Below are 18,810 nucleotides of genomic sequence, written 5' to 3' on the forward strand. Positions count from 1 at the left end.
CTAACAATGGTAGATTCAGCAATTCTATCTAAGATACAGGGAAAATATTGCTAATTTCCTCAAAGTACAAGGGAGAATACTGTGAAATAAGATACTTATACCAAAAAGATATACCATTCCAAGCCAGCTTAGCTCGCAAACTTGCATATAACATATACTTCTCGGGATAGATGATGGTCGCATTTATCGAAAATCCTATGAATGCATCGTAAAAGTTCTGACTCTGCTCCACTGTGAAGGGCCGGCACAAACTTCAGACCTCAGCTCATATCGATTATCTGCCCAATCTACTAATCAGTCCGATTAATTCATCTTTCGTGCAACAGGAACAGGTTCAAAATATTAGCAGAAAGGGACAAGAAACCAATCAAATGGCGTTTTGCTAATCTACATCAGATTCATTAGAAGATGGGGCTACAGCAGTTCAGCAACACTTTACAGAAAGTGATATCTTCAAAATGTCGAAAGGCAAATGAAGTCTCGAACCTTTTGAAGTTACATTTGCACCAGGAGATCCTGTTACTTACAGATGGCAACGACTTGCCTGACCCTATAAAGGTTTACTAGCTAGTAATTTGTACCAAAATTTTGCCAAAGTGAATGGAAGTTATGACCTTTGGCAGGAGGTATGCAATTACTGGTGGCAAGGACACGAGAAAGACTAGGCATGTTCAAAATGCGATCTCGCATGTTATCCATGACAGTAGCCATTACCAATTTCATTTGTTTTCTGAGACGTGCTTCTCCAGGAATGCATTAGCCAGATTGCTAAAGTTGATGCTAACGTTTCCAGCGGCAGCATACCTCTTGATCAAATCAATTAATTCTGGCTTCAAAATTTCTTCTTTGTTGGATGCATCGCACAAATAGTAAAGAGATCCGAGGGCATACATTACCTGTAAATCATCAGGCAAACTCAAAAAGCACACTCATACCAATGAACCAACTAAACACTTCATTATCTCCAATTAATTTATTCATTATTCCTCCATGTAAGTGAAGCAGATTCTTTTTTCATTTTTTGCGTGGGGTGCAGTGTGGGGGCGAATGTAAATGCGGCAGTTTAAAGCATCACATCTTCACTTCAGCATAATCGATAAAGATGCCTGTGACTTCATTCTGTTTGCAGAATATGCTAAAATTTGTCACTACATTGCGGTGTAGTATGCATGTACTTAAGGATTCAATCTCAAGCCCAATTTGAAACTGACATTTAGTCTTTTGTGGCAGAAGAGTTGAAGCATTCACAGAAAGGCAGGTTCTCCACTCACAGTATTCCTTACAGGGCTTGATAGACATTGAATAACGAGGGGGATCCCACCACTCTGAGTGATGATTGCAGCATTTGCTGGCTCTGTAGAGAAAAAAAGACTGACAAATTGTTAAGTAGAAAAAAAATTATCAATTAATATTTTACGAGAGACAAATTTTAACCTTAACTTGCATGATTGATCTATCATCTACAGCTTGGAATTCCTGAATTTACCTGCGCATGAATTGCATATTCCTCCAATTCCAAATTCAATAAGTTTCTCATTTGGTTCAGTCATGCAATCCAGAAAAAGCTCCAAAACGTTGAGCTGTTTCAGAGTAAAAATTGAATTAGTCGAATATCATTAACACCAGATCAAGAAATTATCCATTCAAGTAATCAGAATATGAAGGTTCTAGACCTGGCGCAAGAATGTATAATTGTAGGGATCATAAGCAAAATTCCCCAAATTGGCAGCGATTTTTTCTTTCATCTCTGGACATGAGGAAACAATTAGTCATGATGAAATCATTCACATAAATGGTTGCTGTATCAATAAATGCAAGCTGGAATTCCAAAAAACTACATCTTGACGATGCATTTCCACGTAACCAGTCACAATATTTCATGACTACAGGGAGTAAAAACAGGAGAAGGAACCTTGAATAAAAAGAACAGAGAATATTAAGTTAACTGTAGGAGACTCGAAAATGCATTCAAATTTCTAGGCTGCATTTCATCCAGAGAATTGGGCCCTTAAAAGTTCCTCACTGAATATATAATCCTGTGCCATATTCCACAATCATCGCCCTCAACAAATCATCTAGACACATTTACATTCAATAGCTACAACCCTGATTTTTGTTTTATCTACTGTGCAAAACCCAAAGCTTGGCATGACCTTCCTCATCCATAATGGCGGGTGAACAATGCAAATCACTAAGTGAGCACAAACCAATTTCACCAAGACAGATAATGCACGCACAAAGATCCGCGTTACCTTCAGTCGTAGCATTCTGGAACTGGCTCACCAAATCCTGAAAACAAAACAAGGAAAAAGACATTAAGCACAAAAAGGTTCGACTCTAAACTCCATCAGAGAATGTAGAAATAGATACAGGAGCTCGCACGAGGAAGTTGGTCGCCTGCCTTTCAAAATACAAGAAACGAAGGACAGAAGAAGAAAAAACCGATCCTATCCTCTCGGCAGCTCGAGCGAGGCAGGCGTGAATTACCCACCATTTTCAGGGAAAGCAGGAACCAATTCAAGGTCCCAAAGTCACAGTCGGTCCAGCAGGACACAGTTAGGATCAAACCCCAAAAACCCCAGAATCGAAGTCGGGCCGACAGATGACCAAACACCCATGAACCGAAGAAGACGAAAGCACAAGGAAAAGGGGGAAAGGTGGGATCTTGATGAGAACAGAACCTGGAGGTACTGCAACCTGGGGGTGCCATATCTTCCCGTTCGCTCCTCTTGCCTCCGATCGTTCGTGAACATTATTGCCCCAGTTCCTCCCTTCCCGACTTCGAATCCTCTGCGTAAAACCTCGGGTCAATTCTTGATTGCGATTTAACATCTACCATCTATCATATGAATCTGTGTAGAATCCCAAATAGGAAGCGACCCTATTGATCCACACTAGCAAATGTGCGCGTAGCTATCACTAAGCTTGTAGAAAATAATACAAACAATACCTGAATTTTTGTTCAATATGCAATATGATTCATGAATTTTTAATCTATTCAATATAGTCTCTTTGAACTTTTTGTTCACGGAGACTAAATTGAACATGTACCGAAAATTTAGAGAAACCATATGGAATAAATTAAAAGTTTAAGAATTACATTGAACATGAAACTAAAGTTTAAGGATTACATTGAACAAATTAAAAGTTTAGGGATCGCATTGCATATTGAGCTAAAGTTCAAGAATTGTTTGTGTTATTATCTCGTTCATAACTTTTTATATGTTTATAATGCAAGAAGTGAGCTAATTTATTGTACTTTTATTATTGATGTAATATTTGGGTAGTAGCAAAAAATAAATTAAAAATAATTTTTTTTACCCTTTACAATATCATTGCAATTGAAATGATATATAAAGACTTTTTGTATTCGAATGCAATTTATGTGTGAATAATAACTACAACAATATTTTCTTATATGTGAAAACGCTAAGCAATGTTATGATTTCTTTTTGGGTAATAGCACTGGCAGTTGTTGAACTTTTGTTCATTGTTCAATATCATGAAGTCCTGATGTGGCCGTTAGAGTTACCGATTTGTCATTTTGTTATAAATTTTTCGTTCTTGAACTTATTTGTTTGTTTAAATTTTGTCCTTAAAACAATCATATTTTGGTTCTTTCTCTTAAACAACCTTCGCTTTAGTGTTATGTGGGTTATCAAATATTCTATGAGATAAATCTCAATGACCCTAATCTAGAACAAGTAATTGTTTTTAAGGATATGTTCACTAGAAGTCCCAAAACTTGTCCCAAAACTTGTTCCAAAAGTGCAATTGAGCTTTAAAACTTACAAAAAGTACAATTAAGTCCTAGAATTTATCAAAATAGTTGAAATGAGTCCCAAAGTTAACACCGTCAAATTTACTAACGGAAAATGCCGACTTGGATTATTTTAATATTTTCTCTCTCCTGCGTGGTTAAAACGATATCGTTTTGGCTCAAATTTGATTTTTAATACTAATTTTTTTAAATTAAATGTAAAACGTAAGCAAATTTAAAAGTAAGAAAAAAAGGGGAGGAGGACAGGCGGGAGGGGCCGGCGAGCGTGGGGGGATGGCAGGCAAGGTCGTCGTTTTGGCCACGTAGGAGAGAGAAAATATTAAAATAAGCTATGTCAGCATTTTCCATTATTATATTTGACAGTGTTAATTTTATGACTCATTTGAACCATTTTGATAAATTTTAAGACTTAATTACACTTTTTACAAGTTTTAGGATTCAATTGCACTTTCGTAATAAATTTTATGACTTTTAATGAACACATCCCTTGTTTTTATATACTCCTTGACAAGACGTATGTTACACGCGTCAATACATTCATGTAAATAATTGCAACGAATAATAAACATTTGCAAGTATGAATTGACCCGTTTATCTATTTATAACCCGTTTGCACTTGTTGAATTTAATAATTTGTGTATGTTTATTGTGTTAACATGACATGTTTACATACATTTAAAATTCTTACTGCGTGTAAACACAAGTAATCATTTATATCTTAAATGTTTTTGTATTGTGTAATCCATTTAATTAACATGTTATGTTTGAATTTATTGTTGTGACATAATTAATTAAACATGGAAGTCAATCTAAATTTGACGTGTCACAAATAAATAAAGAATAATGACGATATTGAACAAAATTAATTAGAAACTAAAATGAAATATTTCGTCCACATCAAATAGAATCTCTCAATGACTTTGGTAGAATGTATCGCTTTTTAAAAGTGTAAGGAAGATATTGTGGAAAATAAAATCATTGAGGAATGAGAAAATCTCAAAGGAATATTAATGTCATTATCCCTTGAATTGTCATGAGCAATGAATCTAACTTAAATTTTCATATTTTGTAATATCCTTTAATTGATAATGCATATGTCTATGACACAAATACTAGTTTTCATCTTAGAATTCAATATTCATTTACGATTTATGAATTCATCATCAAATTCGCATTGTTTGTTTTCATTAAACTAATTTCAATTGCACTTAGCTCTCGAAAACTTCTCACTTAAGTCAAATGAGGTCGTTAGGTGCTCCTCGGTGACAGTCTTCGCCGTTGACCGCCAACCGCCGCCGCCGCCGCCACCGACCGCCAACCGCCGCCGCCGCTGCCGCCGACCTCTCTATGTACGTTTTCTCCGCCGTTTCTTTGTCTACATCCGTATATCTCGGAACCGACCGCGCGGTCCCCGTCAACCTTTTCCAATCACGTATTCAATGGGGAAGGACCAGAATTGAATGAAACTAGTAGCGCAGGGGGCTCAATTGAATGAAAAAAGTTCAAAGGCGGTACTGAAAATAGCAATAAGAAAAAGTTCGGAGACTCTCGAGAGATTTTAAAAGAAGGGAAGCGATCTCCGCCGAGAAGAAGACCACGTCTCCGCCGAGCGGCAGAACTTCCGTCATCTCCGGGGGCTCAGATCGGAGCTCGCGGCGGTTCCCTTCCTCCGTCGACCTAGGACGGCGGCGGCGGCTGCGGCGGCGGCGATGGAGGCGCCGGAGTACGTGTGGAAGGGCGCCATCCCGCTGCAGATCCATCTCCACGAGGCCGACGTCACCGCCCTCCCTCCTCCTCCGCCTCTCCTCGTATCGCATCGATCAAGCTTGTTTTTTTCCACTGTTTTCTGCTTCGAATTCGAGAAACCCCTAATTTCCCGATCGTTCCGCGCGTCTCAGATTCTGGCTCCCCGGGTTGGGTACCTCCCGCTGCTGATCCCCCACGTCAAGCCCCACTTCGGCGGCGCCCTCCCGCCCCCGCCCGGCGTGGACACGGTCTGGTTCGAATACAACGGCCTGCCCTTGAAATGGTAAACGGGGCTCTTCTTTTTCGGGCCGTCGCTGCCGGGGGTTGTTGCCGGTTTCGCCGGTTCGATGTTGTCGCGGCGCGATGGTTTTTGACTGGGTGGACATCGAATTTGGCGAGAATATCTGTGGGTCGTTGGTTGAGAGCTGATCGAATTGTGTGGATTGCTTCGCAGGTTCATCCCGACGGGAGTTCTTTTTGATCTTTTATGCCCCGAACCGCAGAGGCCTTGGAATTTGACGGTATGGAGTTTTTTTTTCTCATTGCTTGCCTTCAGTAACTAGGAACAGGGTTTTTACGATCGACATATTAGGGTTTGCGGTTTGTGCCAAGGATTCAATGGACAGTACATGGCATGTGCCAAGGATTCAATGGACAATGAATGGCATGCTACGTAGTGTCAAGAGATGTGAACAGGGTAATTGCGTGCCACATGTTTGAAACGGAATTTCAATTCATACATGCGGAAAGAAATGGAATTCTTCAATTTGTGTTTTGATGTATCAATCTATAGAGCTTTGCTCCATCCACCGCTAGTGCAATAAGTGTTTTGTGCTGGTGGTGCTGGAAAGCCATGAAGTTATTGTCATTGTTGCACCATGGCATCATTTGTGGGAAGTGATCTGTTGAAAGTGGATTTGATAGAGATAATAATTCAGTCGTCATTTACAAGTTCAACTTATGAAAAATGAGATATCGAAGCCCACAAATCATTTTATGGAACAGATCTATCTCCATTATCTTATTCTTTCTTTTTGCCCTTCTTTGGTCTACACGCTTCTCTAGTGGTCTGCAATGATATCTCCATTTCTTCTTCTCTTCTTCTTCACTCCAGAGCGCTCTACTGGTGATGCCATCTCCATTATCATTATATGAATTCTTCTTCTTCTTCTTTGTTTGTGTGTTATTTTCTGGCATTTGGTTGACTAATTTAAGTTGCATGTGTGCCTCTTATGTATACTGTTTTCACCATGGTCCTCAACATTAATTTCTGATCAAAGCTAGTATATGACAAATTAACCATCATTCTTCTCATGTTATGTTTCTTGCTATTAAGGTACTCTAGATTAATGGCACTATGGCCAAACAGTGGACTTAATGTTAGAATTGGGTAGGGACTCGTATGCAGTTTGGATAGATCTTGTCATATCCATCTCATGAAACATCAATTGTTTGCAGGTACATTTCAGAGGATATCCAAGCAACGTATTGGTCCCCTGCGAAGGTGAAGATAGTGTAAAATGGAGTTTTATCAATTCTCTTAAGGAGGTTGGCATACATATTTTTTTGCTCTTTGCAAGAGGGACTGTACAACTTTAAATATTAATTAATTATTGGTTGTTACTGCATGAGAGTTATATAGACAATTTCAAAATTTTTAAATTTTTTTAAGTGTTTGTAAATTGTAAAAGTTCTATATGTTTATGTTCGTGATTCTTAATTTTTGCTGCCTGTTTGTTTAGGTCTGTTTATGTTTGTAAATTTTACTTGCTGCCTGTTTGTTTAGGATACTGGAAAGGAATAGAAGAGAACTCTGTTGCGGATAAATTGTTGCTTGAAAAATTGCATTTTATGCTATTGGCACTGCTTTTTAGTTATTTGGAGGAAAAAAATGATGCTTTTCTCCATATAAAGTCCGAGGGGTAACTTTGGTCTTGCTTGAAAAATATTTTTGCTGTCCCGGCTTTCAGCCCTTGACTTAGATTGAAGATTAACTTAAAATGACTTTTCTTATTTGGCATGACCTTGGGGATTGGAGTGTTCTTTTTTAGTTCACGTGTGGCTGGGTTTATGTTTCAACTTTAGCTTGTTGATGGGCCTGTTCTTTCTAGAGACATGTGAGATAATTTGTCGTGGCAAGTCATGCAAGATTCATTGGCTAGTTTGGTACTACTTGATCATAGGAGGGAGTATTTGAAATGAACTACCGGAAGAAATTTATTTGTTTATATTTGTAAGTGAAATACTTGTGAAGAGGAGAATGTATTTTGTTCTTAACAAATGATTCATCCCATTATATTTGCAGGCAGCTTATATTATTAATGGGAACTGCAAAAATGTCATGAATATGTCTCAATCTGATCAATCGGAGCTTTGGCAAAGTGTAACGAATGGTATGCATTCCTATTTCAAGAGCCAAAAGGCCTTTTCTGCTAGAAAAGTTAAGTTATTGTAAACTGGTGTTGATCTAATAAACTCTGCAGCTGGAGTTCAGATGAACTTGAGTATAATGATGATCTTTGTAGCCCTGAGTGGAAAAAAAATCACGGGGCAAACCTTTTCTAACCTATGGATGGGCTTTAGGTTAATCACATTATGAAAGCAAACGAATAATTGACTCATCGGTACCTTAATTTCTACAAGGTGTCCTAAATGTCTCCATCCAAAAGTCCCAAGTGTCCTAAGTTTTTGTTAGCATGGATATTTTCTTTTTCCTGAAGTATTTATCAGAGAACATGTATATATAAGGCTTCGTATAGTAGCATTTTCCTTATCTTTTTCGTAATGGTAAATTTCTTCCCTTAATGATTTGTCTCTTCCTTATATTGATTCTTTTGATATGACTTTGATCTTTATTGATTAGAAATCTGTATCTGGTTAATACTTTCATTACTTCGTTTTAATTTTCCCACATGCATTTTGTATTAAAATTTTGAGAAGTTCTATGGAAAAATATCTTGTGAGATCTTCCCCATTGGCAGGAGAATTTTCTATGTCATTATTGTCCATTAGGTTTTCTATCACTTTGAATAAAAATTATGTGAAGTATTTTGAAATGAAAGAACGTCTCTTTTGATTTTTTTACATTTTGGATACATCTCCGCAACATTTTATTGGAAACTACAAGGTGTCTTAAATGTCTCCATCCAAAAGTCCAAAGTGTCCTAAGTTTTTGTTAGCATGGATATTTTCTTTTTCCTGAAGTATTTATCAGAGAACATGTATATATAAGGTTTCGTATAGTAGCATTTTCCTTATCTTTTTCGTAATGGTAAGTTTCTTCCCTTAATGATTTGTCTCTTCCTTAAATTGATTCTTTTGATATGACTTTGATCTTTATTGATTAGAAATCTGTATCTGGTTAATGCTTTCATTACTTCGTTTTGATTTTCCCACATGCATTTTGTATTAAATTTTTGAGAAGTTCTATGGAAAAATATCTTGTGAGATCTTCCCCATTGGCAGGAGAATTTTCTATGTCATTATTGTCCATTAGGTTTTCTATCACTTTGAATAAAAATTATGTGATGTATTTTCAAATGAAAGAACGTCTCTTTTGATTTTTTTACATTTTGGATACATCTCCGCAACATTTTATTGGAAACTTAATTTGTAAATCCTGAAGAGCTCTTGAAGAATAGCTTTGACTTGTATTAACAGAGGAGTTCCATGATTGCAATTTTGTCTAATAAAATCCTTTTAAAAATTTATGTATATCGTGCCATGACAATATTTTGATTTACTGATACATCTTTTGTTCGTTTGTTTTGTGATTAAATAGTCAGCCTTGCTCTTAAGGGAGTCCTGTGCTAGTGTTACTGCATCTGTTCCATTCCAGTTTGAATGGTATTGATGCTATCGACAGAGGTTTTTCAATGCGCTGGTGTTTTTTTACTTTATAGACTTTAAACTTAATAGTGGCTCCTCTACAAGAAAAAAGAACTCTGTTATTTGCTCCTGGACAAGAAGACAAACTCTGATACTTGCTCATTTTAAACAAAAAAGATTAAACAGAAGGTCGTTGTGCTACTAGCCTTTGCAATTAGCGTATGGTTGATATCCAACCTTTTAGTCATTTTCCTTGAAATAGTTCAGGGTCTGGTTGGAGTTACTTTTGCTTTTAACTTTTGGCTTTTTGCAAATCTCGTGGCACACACACTTTGACTTTTTTTTAGCACGAAACGGCTGACAGCCTTTTGAAACATACAAAGGTGAATATGTAGATTCGCGTATAATTATTTAGTATTTTTTTTTCAAATTTGGACAAATTTTAAGTTTTGGTGGGAAAATAAATAGCTTGTTTCTTAGAAGACGTTGTAACAAAAGGGTCCTTACTATTTTTTAGCTTTTTCAATCAGTTAATTTTCCATTAGGATCATTGAAGGGCCACCTAGACTTTGTCAATGGTGATTTCGCATTTCGGTGTCCTATATATGTCAAGTGTACAAATCACTGCACCAGCCTTCCACATTATGGGAACTGGGGTGAATTGTCAAATAAATGTGTGCAGCCTTATCAATCCACTGCAGCGTCGATTTTTCCCTGACCTCTGCAGGTTGTTTAGGAGCAACCTTATGATTAGCATCCCCGTGTTGTTTTCTTGTATTAAGACATCTGCAAATAATATTTTCTTGAGGCCTCTTCATGGTCCTTCCACATATATGAAGATATATTAGGAACGGCTTAGTATGGTGATAATCAGATAAGCATGTCAGAAAGCAAGAGATATCTTTTCAGATTATCTACATGGGACTTTTTTCAGCTTTACTGGTTTGAAATTTGTGAACAATTGGGCATCTCGTGATTGTTACTCGGCTGTATTGCGTCTTTTTCAGGTGATCTGGAAGCCTACCGGCAGGTATCGCTGAAGCTTAAACTTGGTGTACTTGAGGATGAGTACATTGTCAAGAAGAATTCAATTTCATTAAGATCCAAAGAAAGCAGTGCTGACACAGATATGGCTGGACAAGCCAAGACAGGTTTGCAGAATCCTCATTGTCTCTGCCGCATGGCCTTTGTGTTCTTGGTTATGCTTGTCTTTAAATAATATTCAATTTTCTCCGTTCAGGCAGAATTCCAGTCCGACTGTATGTTTGCAGTGCTACTGAAGATTTTGATGAGTTAGAGGATGCACCTGAAATTGATAGTTGGGACAAGATCTCTTACATAAATCACCCTGTTGAGGTTCTCAAAGAAGAAGGTAAACCATGACAGCCTTGATTTTACCTAATTGGCAGCATTACCCTTATGTTATAACTGGTTGTTTGCCCGGTCAATTATTTACCCCTCCAGGATAACAGCATTCCTTGTCAGTCATTTCCCTATTATGAATTTTATTCAATTGTTTATAGGAACTGGCATTGCTTTCTATTTTCCTGTTAGCTACAGTTAGGGGTGTACAAAAAGTATCCAAGATGCCCGAAAATTGAACTGGATTTTTTCCGGTTTGGTTCGTGTAACATAATTATGTGTTCGGGCTACACAAAAAGCCTACTTGCAAGGCTCTGTTTGTGTATCTGGTTGGTAATTGAAATAGCAGAACGACCCAAAAATTGGAAAAAGAAAACATGAAAAACTCAACAGATTAGACAACCAAAACAAATTTAGGGAGCACGTCCAGGCAAAAAAAAGAAGATGAATAACAATAGATTCTTCCCTAGATCTGCAAAAGGAACAAATTTAGGCAAACGAATATTGATGATTGAGCGTGGATTGCTTGATGAGAATGCAAGCAATCGTGGACTTTGCCGGAAAGATTAACGATGTCCGACCACTTGTCCAGCAGTTTCCGATGAAATTTTCACAAGTTTGTTCCTTCTCTCTCTCTCTCCAACGATGAAATGAGAAGCAGATCAGCGACTCCTCTCTCTACTCCCAGACTGTTTATTTTCAAGGCATAACCTGTATCCATGCGCTTCCAGTCAATCATTAATTATATTGCTGTGATGAACAATAGAATATCAGATTGCTGTTTGTTTTTGTCCTTCTCTCAAGCCTAAGGATGAAGAAGATGAAGACCACCACCACTCATCGAGATTCTAGCTGATCTAATTCTGTGTTTTTATCAATTTTTTCTACTGTACCGAATAATTTTTGCCATACCTTTTCAATTGAAAAATAAAACTTCTAAAACTCTTGAAAATGAAAAAAGCAAAGTGCCTAAAACAAACAGGGAACCGGAAGCCCAACTTGTCTCAAACTGTTTAGTTCGGCTAATCTTTTCAGGTTAACTTGTTCATGTTGGGGACTTTTCGGGCAGGCTTGGGTTTCCTTAAATGCCTGATCCGAACAGAACCCTTGACACCCCTCGCTGCAGCCAGGGACTTGATGCTTGTATAGATTCTATTGCTCAAGTCCAAAGGACTGTCGAATGAGAGATGTTCAAACTCATTCTGACAGTTAAAATGGATGGGATAATGCTTCAAAGTTCAGGTTCAGGTGTTTTGACTTATAGTTAACTATGACAGATATCAGTGTGGGTAGGATGGTAGAGAACTATATTGCTGAGAACTATTTTTCATGTAGGTAGGGTGTAGGTTAAAGGAAAAGCACTTATAAAATGGTTCTGACTCTAAGGCCTTCCCATATCCCGAGAGAGACTTCATATTATGTACGCTGCAGTTTTTGCAATGCATGCCCCTTATGTTGTGTCCATACGCAGTCCTGTTTAATATGTTGGCCTCTTCATTCCTTAACTTTGTCAGGATAGATGTATATTACGACAAGCTGTCTCAACAATTTAGTGATTTTTTTTATAAGATTGTTAATTTAGCTCGTGGAATGTAGGTAAATGCTTTACACTAGGTGATGCAGTGAAGGCTCTTTTACCAGAGATTTTTACCGACAAATCATTCATCGAAGAGGATGTGTCTAAAACAGAAGTTGAGGATGACAAGAACGCTCCTTGTGTTTCTCAAGAGGACAACCAAGATGCGCGTGGAAGCGCTGAAGAGAGGACAGAAAAAAACTGTGAAGCTGTCGAGCCTCACTCTTCGTCAAACACTGCTGAATTAAAGCTTTTAAGAATCCACGGCATTGAGCCTAAATTGGAGTTACCTTTCTCTTGGGTTGTGAACAACTTAATGCACCCGGAACATTTTCTTCACATCTGTGTGTTTATTAAAGTTGCACACGCAAATCCTCGATGACTATGGGTCTTATACTTGTTTTTCCCCTTGTAGTCATTGATGTCCTTGATTTCTTAGAATGAGAAATTCCTAGAATTCACTTGCTGTAAAGAAACTGTACAGAAAGTCATGATATGAATAAATACGGCGATCTCAGCATAGAAGAAATTCTTCACATACTGTCCTTTCTTTTTCTGTCTCTTCACTGTGTTCTACTCAGCAGTCACTTTGAATAAATGTTTGAGGCAGTTCTCTGATGGCCGGAGCAGGAAACCGCTTTCTAGATTATGTTTGAGATTCTTTAGAAGGAAGTATCAGGGAGTCAGAATTCCTCTGGTTACTATTTGGCTTATGATTACGGCTCACCTTTCATTTCCATGCAAAATGATTTCCTGCATTCTGGAAAAGCTTTCTGTGCTTTTAACATAAAAGAACTGTTTTTTCGGATTTGTTGCCACGGTCGAACGGTTACCGTCATTAACCACCACCCCCTCCCGCATGTTGTCATGGTCGCCATCTCTAGACGACAACCCCCGATATCATTAGCTGATCATTACTAGCACCATTTAGCATGTTTCTTGGGCTACTTTCAGAATTGTTGCGTCTCGTAAAATGTTACGTAAATCGATTCCCGTTATCAAAATTGTTATAAGAGTAATCTGAGCATCAGATGAGCAACATTGTGGTGGCTATTTCACATTTCTAGTGAAAATTCTTTTCTAGTGGGAAACATTCATAACCAGAAGATTGTTGTCTTTGTATGTTAATTTGATACGTAGTTGTTTCCTGAAAATAAATAGCCTTTCTAGTCATCCACTCTTTTTCTTCTCATCTTTGATTTCATTTTCAATTGGGTAACTATGAAAGTGAAAAAAAGGGAAGAGAAGATGAATGATCTAGCAGAGCTTGAAGACTGAACGAGTTCAAATGAAATCGGGCTTTTAAATATAAATATACGCTGGTACAATTTGTTATTAGTGACCATATATGGTCCAAGTTGAGTCCACCTAAGACTACGAAAGCTTTCAAGTACTTCTAGGAATAAGATCATTACAAAACTGCAACGTCTTTGTCCAGGACATTCCATGAAAAGGTTTGTCCTCTGGTCAAGTCGTGTTCTGGGATACACAGCATTTGAGCTCTGTCATCATTTATATAGTTGGAAATGCTTGAACATAATCAAAGAAAAAAAAAGATTTATGAAATATTCAAACGGGAAAGGGTGTCAAAATGGGGAAGTGATTCTTTTTGATTGCAGGCTGAGCCCAGTGTTTGGGTGAGAAGAGATGCCTCATTTGCATGAGGTGATTCTCCCTATTTTCTCTGTATGGTGCGTAGTTCTTATCATAGTCGCTACTAGAATAAGCCTGCCTAATACTCCATGGCAGAAGGGTTTGCTGGCGTCCCCAACGTGAATTTGCATTGTATTTACATACATGAATCGAGTTCATTGACGGCACCTTTGGTTTCCCTCGTTTTCTCCCCCCTCTCCTTTTTCTGTTTTCTGACTTTGAATTAACTTTTTCCCCAAATGTGATAATGAGTGCATGTTTCGTCCATTGCAGACAATCCAAATTAGCATTCCTGGTGGCATGAAACAGGCACCTGATGCAGGAGACGACGTACACAGACGAGAGAAGCAAGAGGTAGTAAAGAATGTGCGTCATATTATTCCATTCTTTAGTTTCATATTATTATATTTGCTGCTCGACACATATTGGATAATACTTTCAGCAGCTAGACAACGCAGAGTCAGGCTCTAAATTGCGGAGGATTGCCTGCAGTTTGAATCAATGTCTTCCTCGTTTGTTTTATTCCTCTAGGCTCCCAACAGTCTGAAAAGTCAAGGGCAATTATGTTTCAGAATACTGTCGCTTTCACATCGCTGAGAGTGAATTTTATTTAAAATGGGAGCTGTAGGGCCACTGAATCCTTACTTTTGCAACCGCGACTGTGACCTCCTTGTGCTACACAACAACAAAGCAAATGCCTCAGCTTTTCACAGGAAATCCTGATAAGGCATGTGGTAGAAGATATCTGATCCTATGTTTCTTTTGAGAATTGAAATGCGTTGAAAGATGCAGCAATTATCCTAGGAAATTTACCTCATCGTGGGCTGTGCTTTTGGTGGCGGCTTTGGTGCCGGTTGTTCGGGTTCATCAATTTTGAGAGGAACAGTCTTCATCTGTTACATAAAACATGAATTCCAGCACTTTATTTTCTGAAGGGCATGAAATTTTGTAGCATGCCTCGTAGAGTAAAAGGGGGGAACTGAACAAAGGAAGTACCGTGTTCCTGAGTTGAAGGCTATAGAACATCTGGATATATCTCTGCTTTGCTTGCTTCTGTTCTTTGTTCAGTTGCTTCCAAAAGGTATAGATGCATCCCATGTTCAACATCTTGTTTGCATAGATTTTCCAGGTGTAGCTGCAAAGCAAATGAGTTTTGTTCAAGTCAATTCCATGAAAGTGTACGGGATATTTGCGAAGATTACACTCACCACTCATTAATGCGTTTCAAGCCCTCTGCAGATATCTTGTTCCAACACTCGTTGTCCACCTTACACTTCTCAAAGAAATCAGCAATTTTGTTGCTGGACTCTTCCCCATGATTGGGGTCAATGTGGAATCCTGACACTCCATCAACAATGATCTCAGCCGGGCCGCCTTGATTGGTGGCAAATGTGGGCAACCCACAGTTCATTGCCTCAATTACGGTCAGACCGAATGCTTCATAGAGAGCAGGCTGCACGAAAGCTCCCCTTGTATCTGTGATACATCGGTAGAGTTCTCCATTTCGGTACCGATCAGTCTGCGCTGCTATCCATCGGATCTGACCCTTGAGTTGGTACTTCTCTATCAACCCGTGCATCTTTCTTATTTCGGCCATTTCTTCTCTATCTTTGGATTTGGAAGGATCAAAGAAGCCCCCAACAATGACTACGTTAACCAAATTCCTGAGCCTTGCATTCTTCCCATACCACTCTACTAAACCAGTCAAGTTTTTCACTATGTCGAATCTAGCCATAGAGAAGATGATGGGTTTCTTCTTGTCCGTGAGATACCCACTGTTGCCACAATGGTCAAATACGATGGTGATTAAAGTGCAATCAGATATATTAACACACAGCTTTAGGAGCTCAGGACACAGCCTGGAACAGCAATACTTACATGTGCTCGTCATTGTCCACACGGCTGTACAGTAGCTCCTCGATTGCAGGATGGAATGACGTGACTCGTTTCTGTTTCTCCGAGTAAGGAAAATAAACAGATTGATCAGCCCCCGGAGCAGCAATATTGAATTTAGGATCGAAAACATTGATGCCCGAAACAACTCTGCAGAGCCCTGGGAGTGTGAATGCTGCATGACTCTCATATTGCCCAGGTCTATCTTTGCTGCAAATATTGGCACCTAATCTTGAGAACTCTTTGATGATGCATATTAAGAATATACTTCATTTTAATTATTCATTTGGCTAACTTTGAAATTGGTTTTTTGCGGTAACAATGTGGAAGATTATATGTTTATCCCAGCTAAAAGCTCAAACAAATGCAGGTTACGTTATTTGGACGTTTCTCTGACCTTCCAGCAATCTCCTGGAATGTACTTGTTATGATGAAATCTGTTGCGTTCATTGCTATGGTGTCAGCAATGAATTGGCATGAGAAGTGATACTTTGGGTCTAGCTCCTTCCACTTGACATCGGAGTCTTCATACTTAGTCTTCTCGAGTGCATGCGCAATTGTTCCCTGGGTTTTCAAGCACTCTAGATTAGTCAATAATCGGAATTAGCACTTAGCTGGTGAACTGATGAAGCAATAAGGCACCTGAGTTATCCCCAGTTTACTAGCCATAAGTGACGCTACTAAATTCCCGTCACTGTAGTTTCCGATTATAAGATCCGGTTTCCCTTCCATGTGGTCTAGTATCTTAACAGTCGCATCCTGGTGAGTGATGACAGAAGGAAGGAAACCATTATGCAAGAAAGAAGTTGATCAGGGATAATGTTTGATTTTGAAGTTGGAATCCCTACCTGGGTAAATCTCTCAAGGTACGGATATATGTCGAAACGAGAAACCCACTGGCGAAGGACGCCCTTCTCGGTCCTAAATGGCACCCGAAGAATGTTGGAGTGCTTGGTTCCAATGATCGGTTCCAGTTCCTGGTTGCATTTTGTTCCGCGAGCATCGGGGATAAGTCGTGTAACCTGTTACGTTAAAGAGACACTGTGAAAACCGACTCCTAAAAACTGACATATATTTACAGGGAAGCGGTTGCTCGTCAGGTGCCGAAACTGACCACAAGTATCTGCGGCTTCGCATTAATCCCTTGCTGTCCAATCCTGAGGAGCAACTCCTCTTCCAGGGCCCTCACTTGATCTAAAATGTAAACTACCTGTTGTAGTTGCCAACAAATATTTAGCAGACTATATGACAGTGAACAGGAACGAATGTGAGGATTGATGAGGATATTTACCTGCCCACCGGTATCTGGCAAGCCCAGCACATCCGCCTGGCCAAAATAACCATGGGGGGAGAATATCACAACATTGAATATTATTGGAAGTCTACTAAAGAGCTTCTCCATGTTTGTCGGGTCCGGTGCTTGTAGTACTTCCGACAGCGATCTGATCGTGTCCTTGACTCTCTCCGCCGTATCGCCCCAACCTTTCTCGAGGCCCCACTCCTTGAACCTATCATTAACATTGTTACAAACAGTGAAAATGTTCGTGGTATCAGATGTCAGTCAAAGACCTACTGGATTTGTCTGAGGAAACTTTAGAAAATACCTTATCTCGAAGGTTTGGAATGGAGTGTCTTTTGGAACTGATGCAAGGGATGCTTCAGCTACAATCAGGGCCATCTGAAGCTTGGGTGCAGTGTCAAGTGTTTCATTTACCATGAGATTCTGAAAATGAAGAAGATTAATCGGGTTAGGAATTACATCTGCTCATATAATTCTCGCGGGGTGTGAATGAGTTTTGCGTACTTCTCCTTGATAATTGAGGGATGCTAGGAAATCCACAAGGGGTTGTGCACTGTCTGGCGTTCCGCTCAGCTTTGAGGAGAGGTACTTTGAGATGAAATCGACTCCATTCCCGATAGATGAAGATAAGGTCAGGTGCGGAATGGGGAAGTCGTAAGCTCCAAAGTCCACTTCCAGGGCATTCTCATCTTTTGCCCTGCCAAGAGAGCGGAAAACTTTGCTCTTGAGCCAGCAAAACATAGAGAGTAGTAGAGGAAAATGGAAAAACATGTACTATGGTTCCAAACAGCAATAAGGTGAGTGCATATGACAAGAAGTCCGAAACCAAGGAGACTACAAACCATTCTTCATCATATATCATTTCCTTGAACTTCAAGTAATCAGCGCCACTGATGCCCTCCACGGACAGAGAGTCAGAACTGACTATGACAAATTCCCAGTTTCCAGGACTCCGTCTCACGGCGAAAGCGATGTGTGGAGGGACAACAAGGGCTTCCTGGGAAAAATGTTTGGGTTGCGATGCCTCAGTTGGGATGAGAGAGTTAACAATCATATCGGCGGAGAACATTAGGAAAGAGAAAGAGCCTTAGGTGGGGACAAACGAACCTGAGTGTAACAGAGGATGTACCCGAGATCACTGCCCAGGACGCGGTCCCTCTCCGTCTTGGCATCTATGACGCTTTCCATTTCATCCATCAAGTGGTGGAGTTTCATTATCCTCCTCCCCTTTTCCATGTACTTGGCGAAGCACCTCTTCATGTGGTACCGGCTCTGGCTGAGCGCCTCGGGCATGCTGGCGGCGACCGACTCCCTCTTCTTCAAGGAGGGGCTCGAATCCATTAGATTACGAAAGACTCACAATTCTCACAAGTCTATGTTATTCACCCTCACAATGTTTCTCACCATTTTATAGAAAACCACCGAGGCATGGCGCGGCTCTTCTGTTAACCAGTCCTATACATTTTCGAATAATCGAAGCTATGATGGGCCCTGAAAGAGATTGATAGAGGAGGAGAACGAACATTTTCCTTGAAGTGAGAGAAGAGAAAAAGAAAAGAATCTGACAAATCTTACCTGAGAAAAGAAATGTTGGCCAAAAAAGGAGGGCAATTGCTTATTTGGGCTGCCTATCTCTCACAGAAGTATGTGATTGTGAGCATCATTCTTTTC

General features: G+C 39.3%; 3 protein-coding genes across 5 annotated transcripts; 1 reads left to right on the top strand and 2 right to left on the bottom strand.

Annotated features, from left to right (window-relative positions):
- Window positions 1–342: 342 nt before the first annotated feature.
- LOC115674042 (uncharacterized) lies at window positions 343–2,792 on the bottom strand. Its single transcript, XM_030596360.2, has 6 exons — window positions 2,682–2,792; window positions 2,253–2,289; window positions 1,674–1,747; window positions 1,487–1,580; window positions 1,272–1,354; window positions 343–896 (listed from the first exon to the last, which is right to left on the bottom strand). Exons 1-6 carry the CDS (start codon window positions 2,751–2,753, stop codon window positions 720–722), a joined length of 537 nt encoding a protein of 178 aa, XP_030452220.1. The 5' UTR covers window positions 2,754–2,792; the 3' UTR covers window positions 343–719.
- A 2,552-nt stretch (window positions 2,793–5,344) lies between these two features.
- On the top strand, window positions 5,345–12,829 carry LOC115674028 (autophagy protein 5). Of its 2 annotated transcripts, none has more exons than XM_030596340.2 (8): window positions 5,345–5,589; window positions 5,680–5,810; window positions 5,982–6,048; window positions 6,986–7,075; window positions 7,833–7,920; window positions 10,363–10,506; window positions 10,596–10,727; window positions 12,314–12,829. In XM_030596340.2, the coding sequence occupies exons 1-8, from the start codon at window positions 5,491–5,493 to the stop codon at window positions 12,673–12,675; spliced, it is 1,113 nt and encodes a 370-aa protein (XP_030452200.1). In that variant the 5' UTR covers window positions 5,345–5,490; the 3' UTR covers window positions 12,676–12,829. The 2 variants fall into 2 exon arrangements, with proteins under 2 accessions (XP_030452200.1, XP_056176002.1); XM_056320027.1 differs by having other exon boundaries at window positions 5,347–5,589; window positions 12,332–12,829.
- Window positions 12,830–14,301: 1,472 nt separating this feature from the next.
- On the bottom strand, window positions 14,302–18,601 carry LOC115674098 (sucrose synthase 5-like). 2 transcript variants are annotated; one of them, XM_056320097.1, is made up of 15 exons: window positions 18,247–18,601; window positions 17,982–18,136; window positions 17,644–17,836; window positions 17,444–17,562; window positions 17,131–17,347; window positions 16,954–17,049; window positions 16,688–16,861; window positions 16,482–16,598; window positions 16,237–16,403; window positions 15,825–16,049; window positions 15,155–15,721; window positions 14,943–15,081; window positions 14,760–14,839; window positions 14,592–14,665; window positions 14,302–14,489 (listed from the first exon to the last, which is right to left on the bottom strand). In XM_056320097.1, exons 1-15 carry the CDS (start codon window positions 18,478–18,480, stop codon window positions 14,407–14,409), a joined length of 2,640 nt encoding a protein of 879 aa, XP_056176072.1. In that variant the 5' UTR covers window positions 18,481–18,601; the 3' UTR covers window positions 14,302–14,406. The 2 variants fall into 2 exon arrangements, with proteins under 2 accessions (XP_056176072.1, XP_030452289.1); XM_030596429.2 differs by having other exon boundaries at window positions 14,592–14,621; window positions 18,247–18,597.
- Window positions 18,602–18,810: the final 209 nt, after the last annotated feature.

Source organism: Syzygium oleosum, unplaced genomic scaffold (genome assembly GCF_021117445.2).
Source record: "Syzygium oleosum isolate NSW1041296 unplaced genomic scaffold, Sole_v2.1 Sole_v2.19, whole genome shotgun sequence".
NCBI classification, from domain to species: Eukaryota; Viridiplantae; Streptophyta; class Magnoliopsida; order Myrtales; family Myrtaceae; genus Syzygium; species Syzygium oleosum.

Excerpts from the sequence above, each read along its gene's own strand:
- LOC115674098 (XM_056320097.1), bottom strand. The coding sequence starts at position 18,480 with ATGGATTCGAGCCCCTCCTTGAAGAAGAGGGAGTCGGTCGCCGCCAGC. Across the intron at positions 16,599-16,687 it reads ACCTTGAGAGATTTACCCAG|GATGCGACTGTTAAGATACT; the intron begins GTAGGGATTCCA and ends ATCACTCACCAG. Across the intron at positions 14,666-14,759 it reads AAAGCACAGCCCACGATGAG|GATTTCCTGTGAAAAGCTGA; the intron begins GTAAATTTCCTA and ends ATGCCTTATCAG.
- LOC115674042 (XM_030596360.2), bottom strand. The coding sequence starts at position 2,753 with ATGTTCACGAACGATCGGAGGCAAGAGGAGCGAACGGGAAGATATGGC. Across the intron at positions 2,290-2,681 it reads CCAGGTTGCAGTACCTCCAG|GATTTGGTGAGCCAGTTCCA; the intron begins GTTCTGTTCTCA and ends TTTTGTTTTCAG. Across the intron at positions 1,748-2,252 it reads CCAGAATGCTACGACTGAAG|AGATGAAAGAAAAAATCGCT; the intron begins GTAACGCGGATC and ends CCTCATGTCCAG.
- LOC115674028 (XM_030596340.2), top strand. The coding sequence starts at position 5,491 with ATGGAGGCGCCGGAGTACGTGTGGAAGGGCGCCATCCCGCTGCAGATC. Across the intron at positions 5,811-5,981 it reads AACGGCCTGCCCTTGAAATG|GTTCATCCCGACGGGAGTTC; the intron begins GTAAACGGGGCT and ends ATTGCTTCGCAG. Across the intron at positions 10,728-12,313 it reads TGAGGTTCTCAAAGAAGAAG|GTAAATGCTTTACACTAGGT; the intron begins GTAAACCATGAC and ends CGTGGAATGTAG.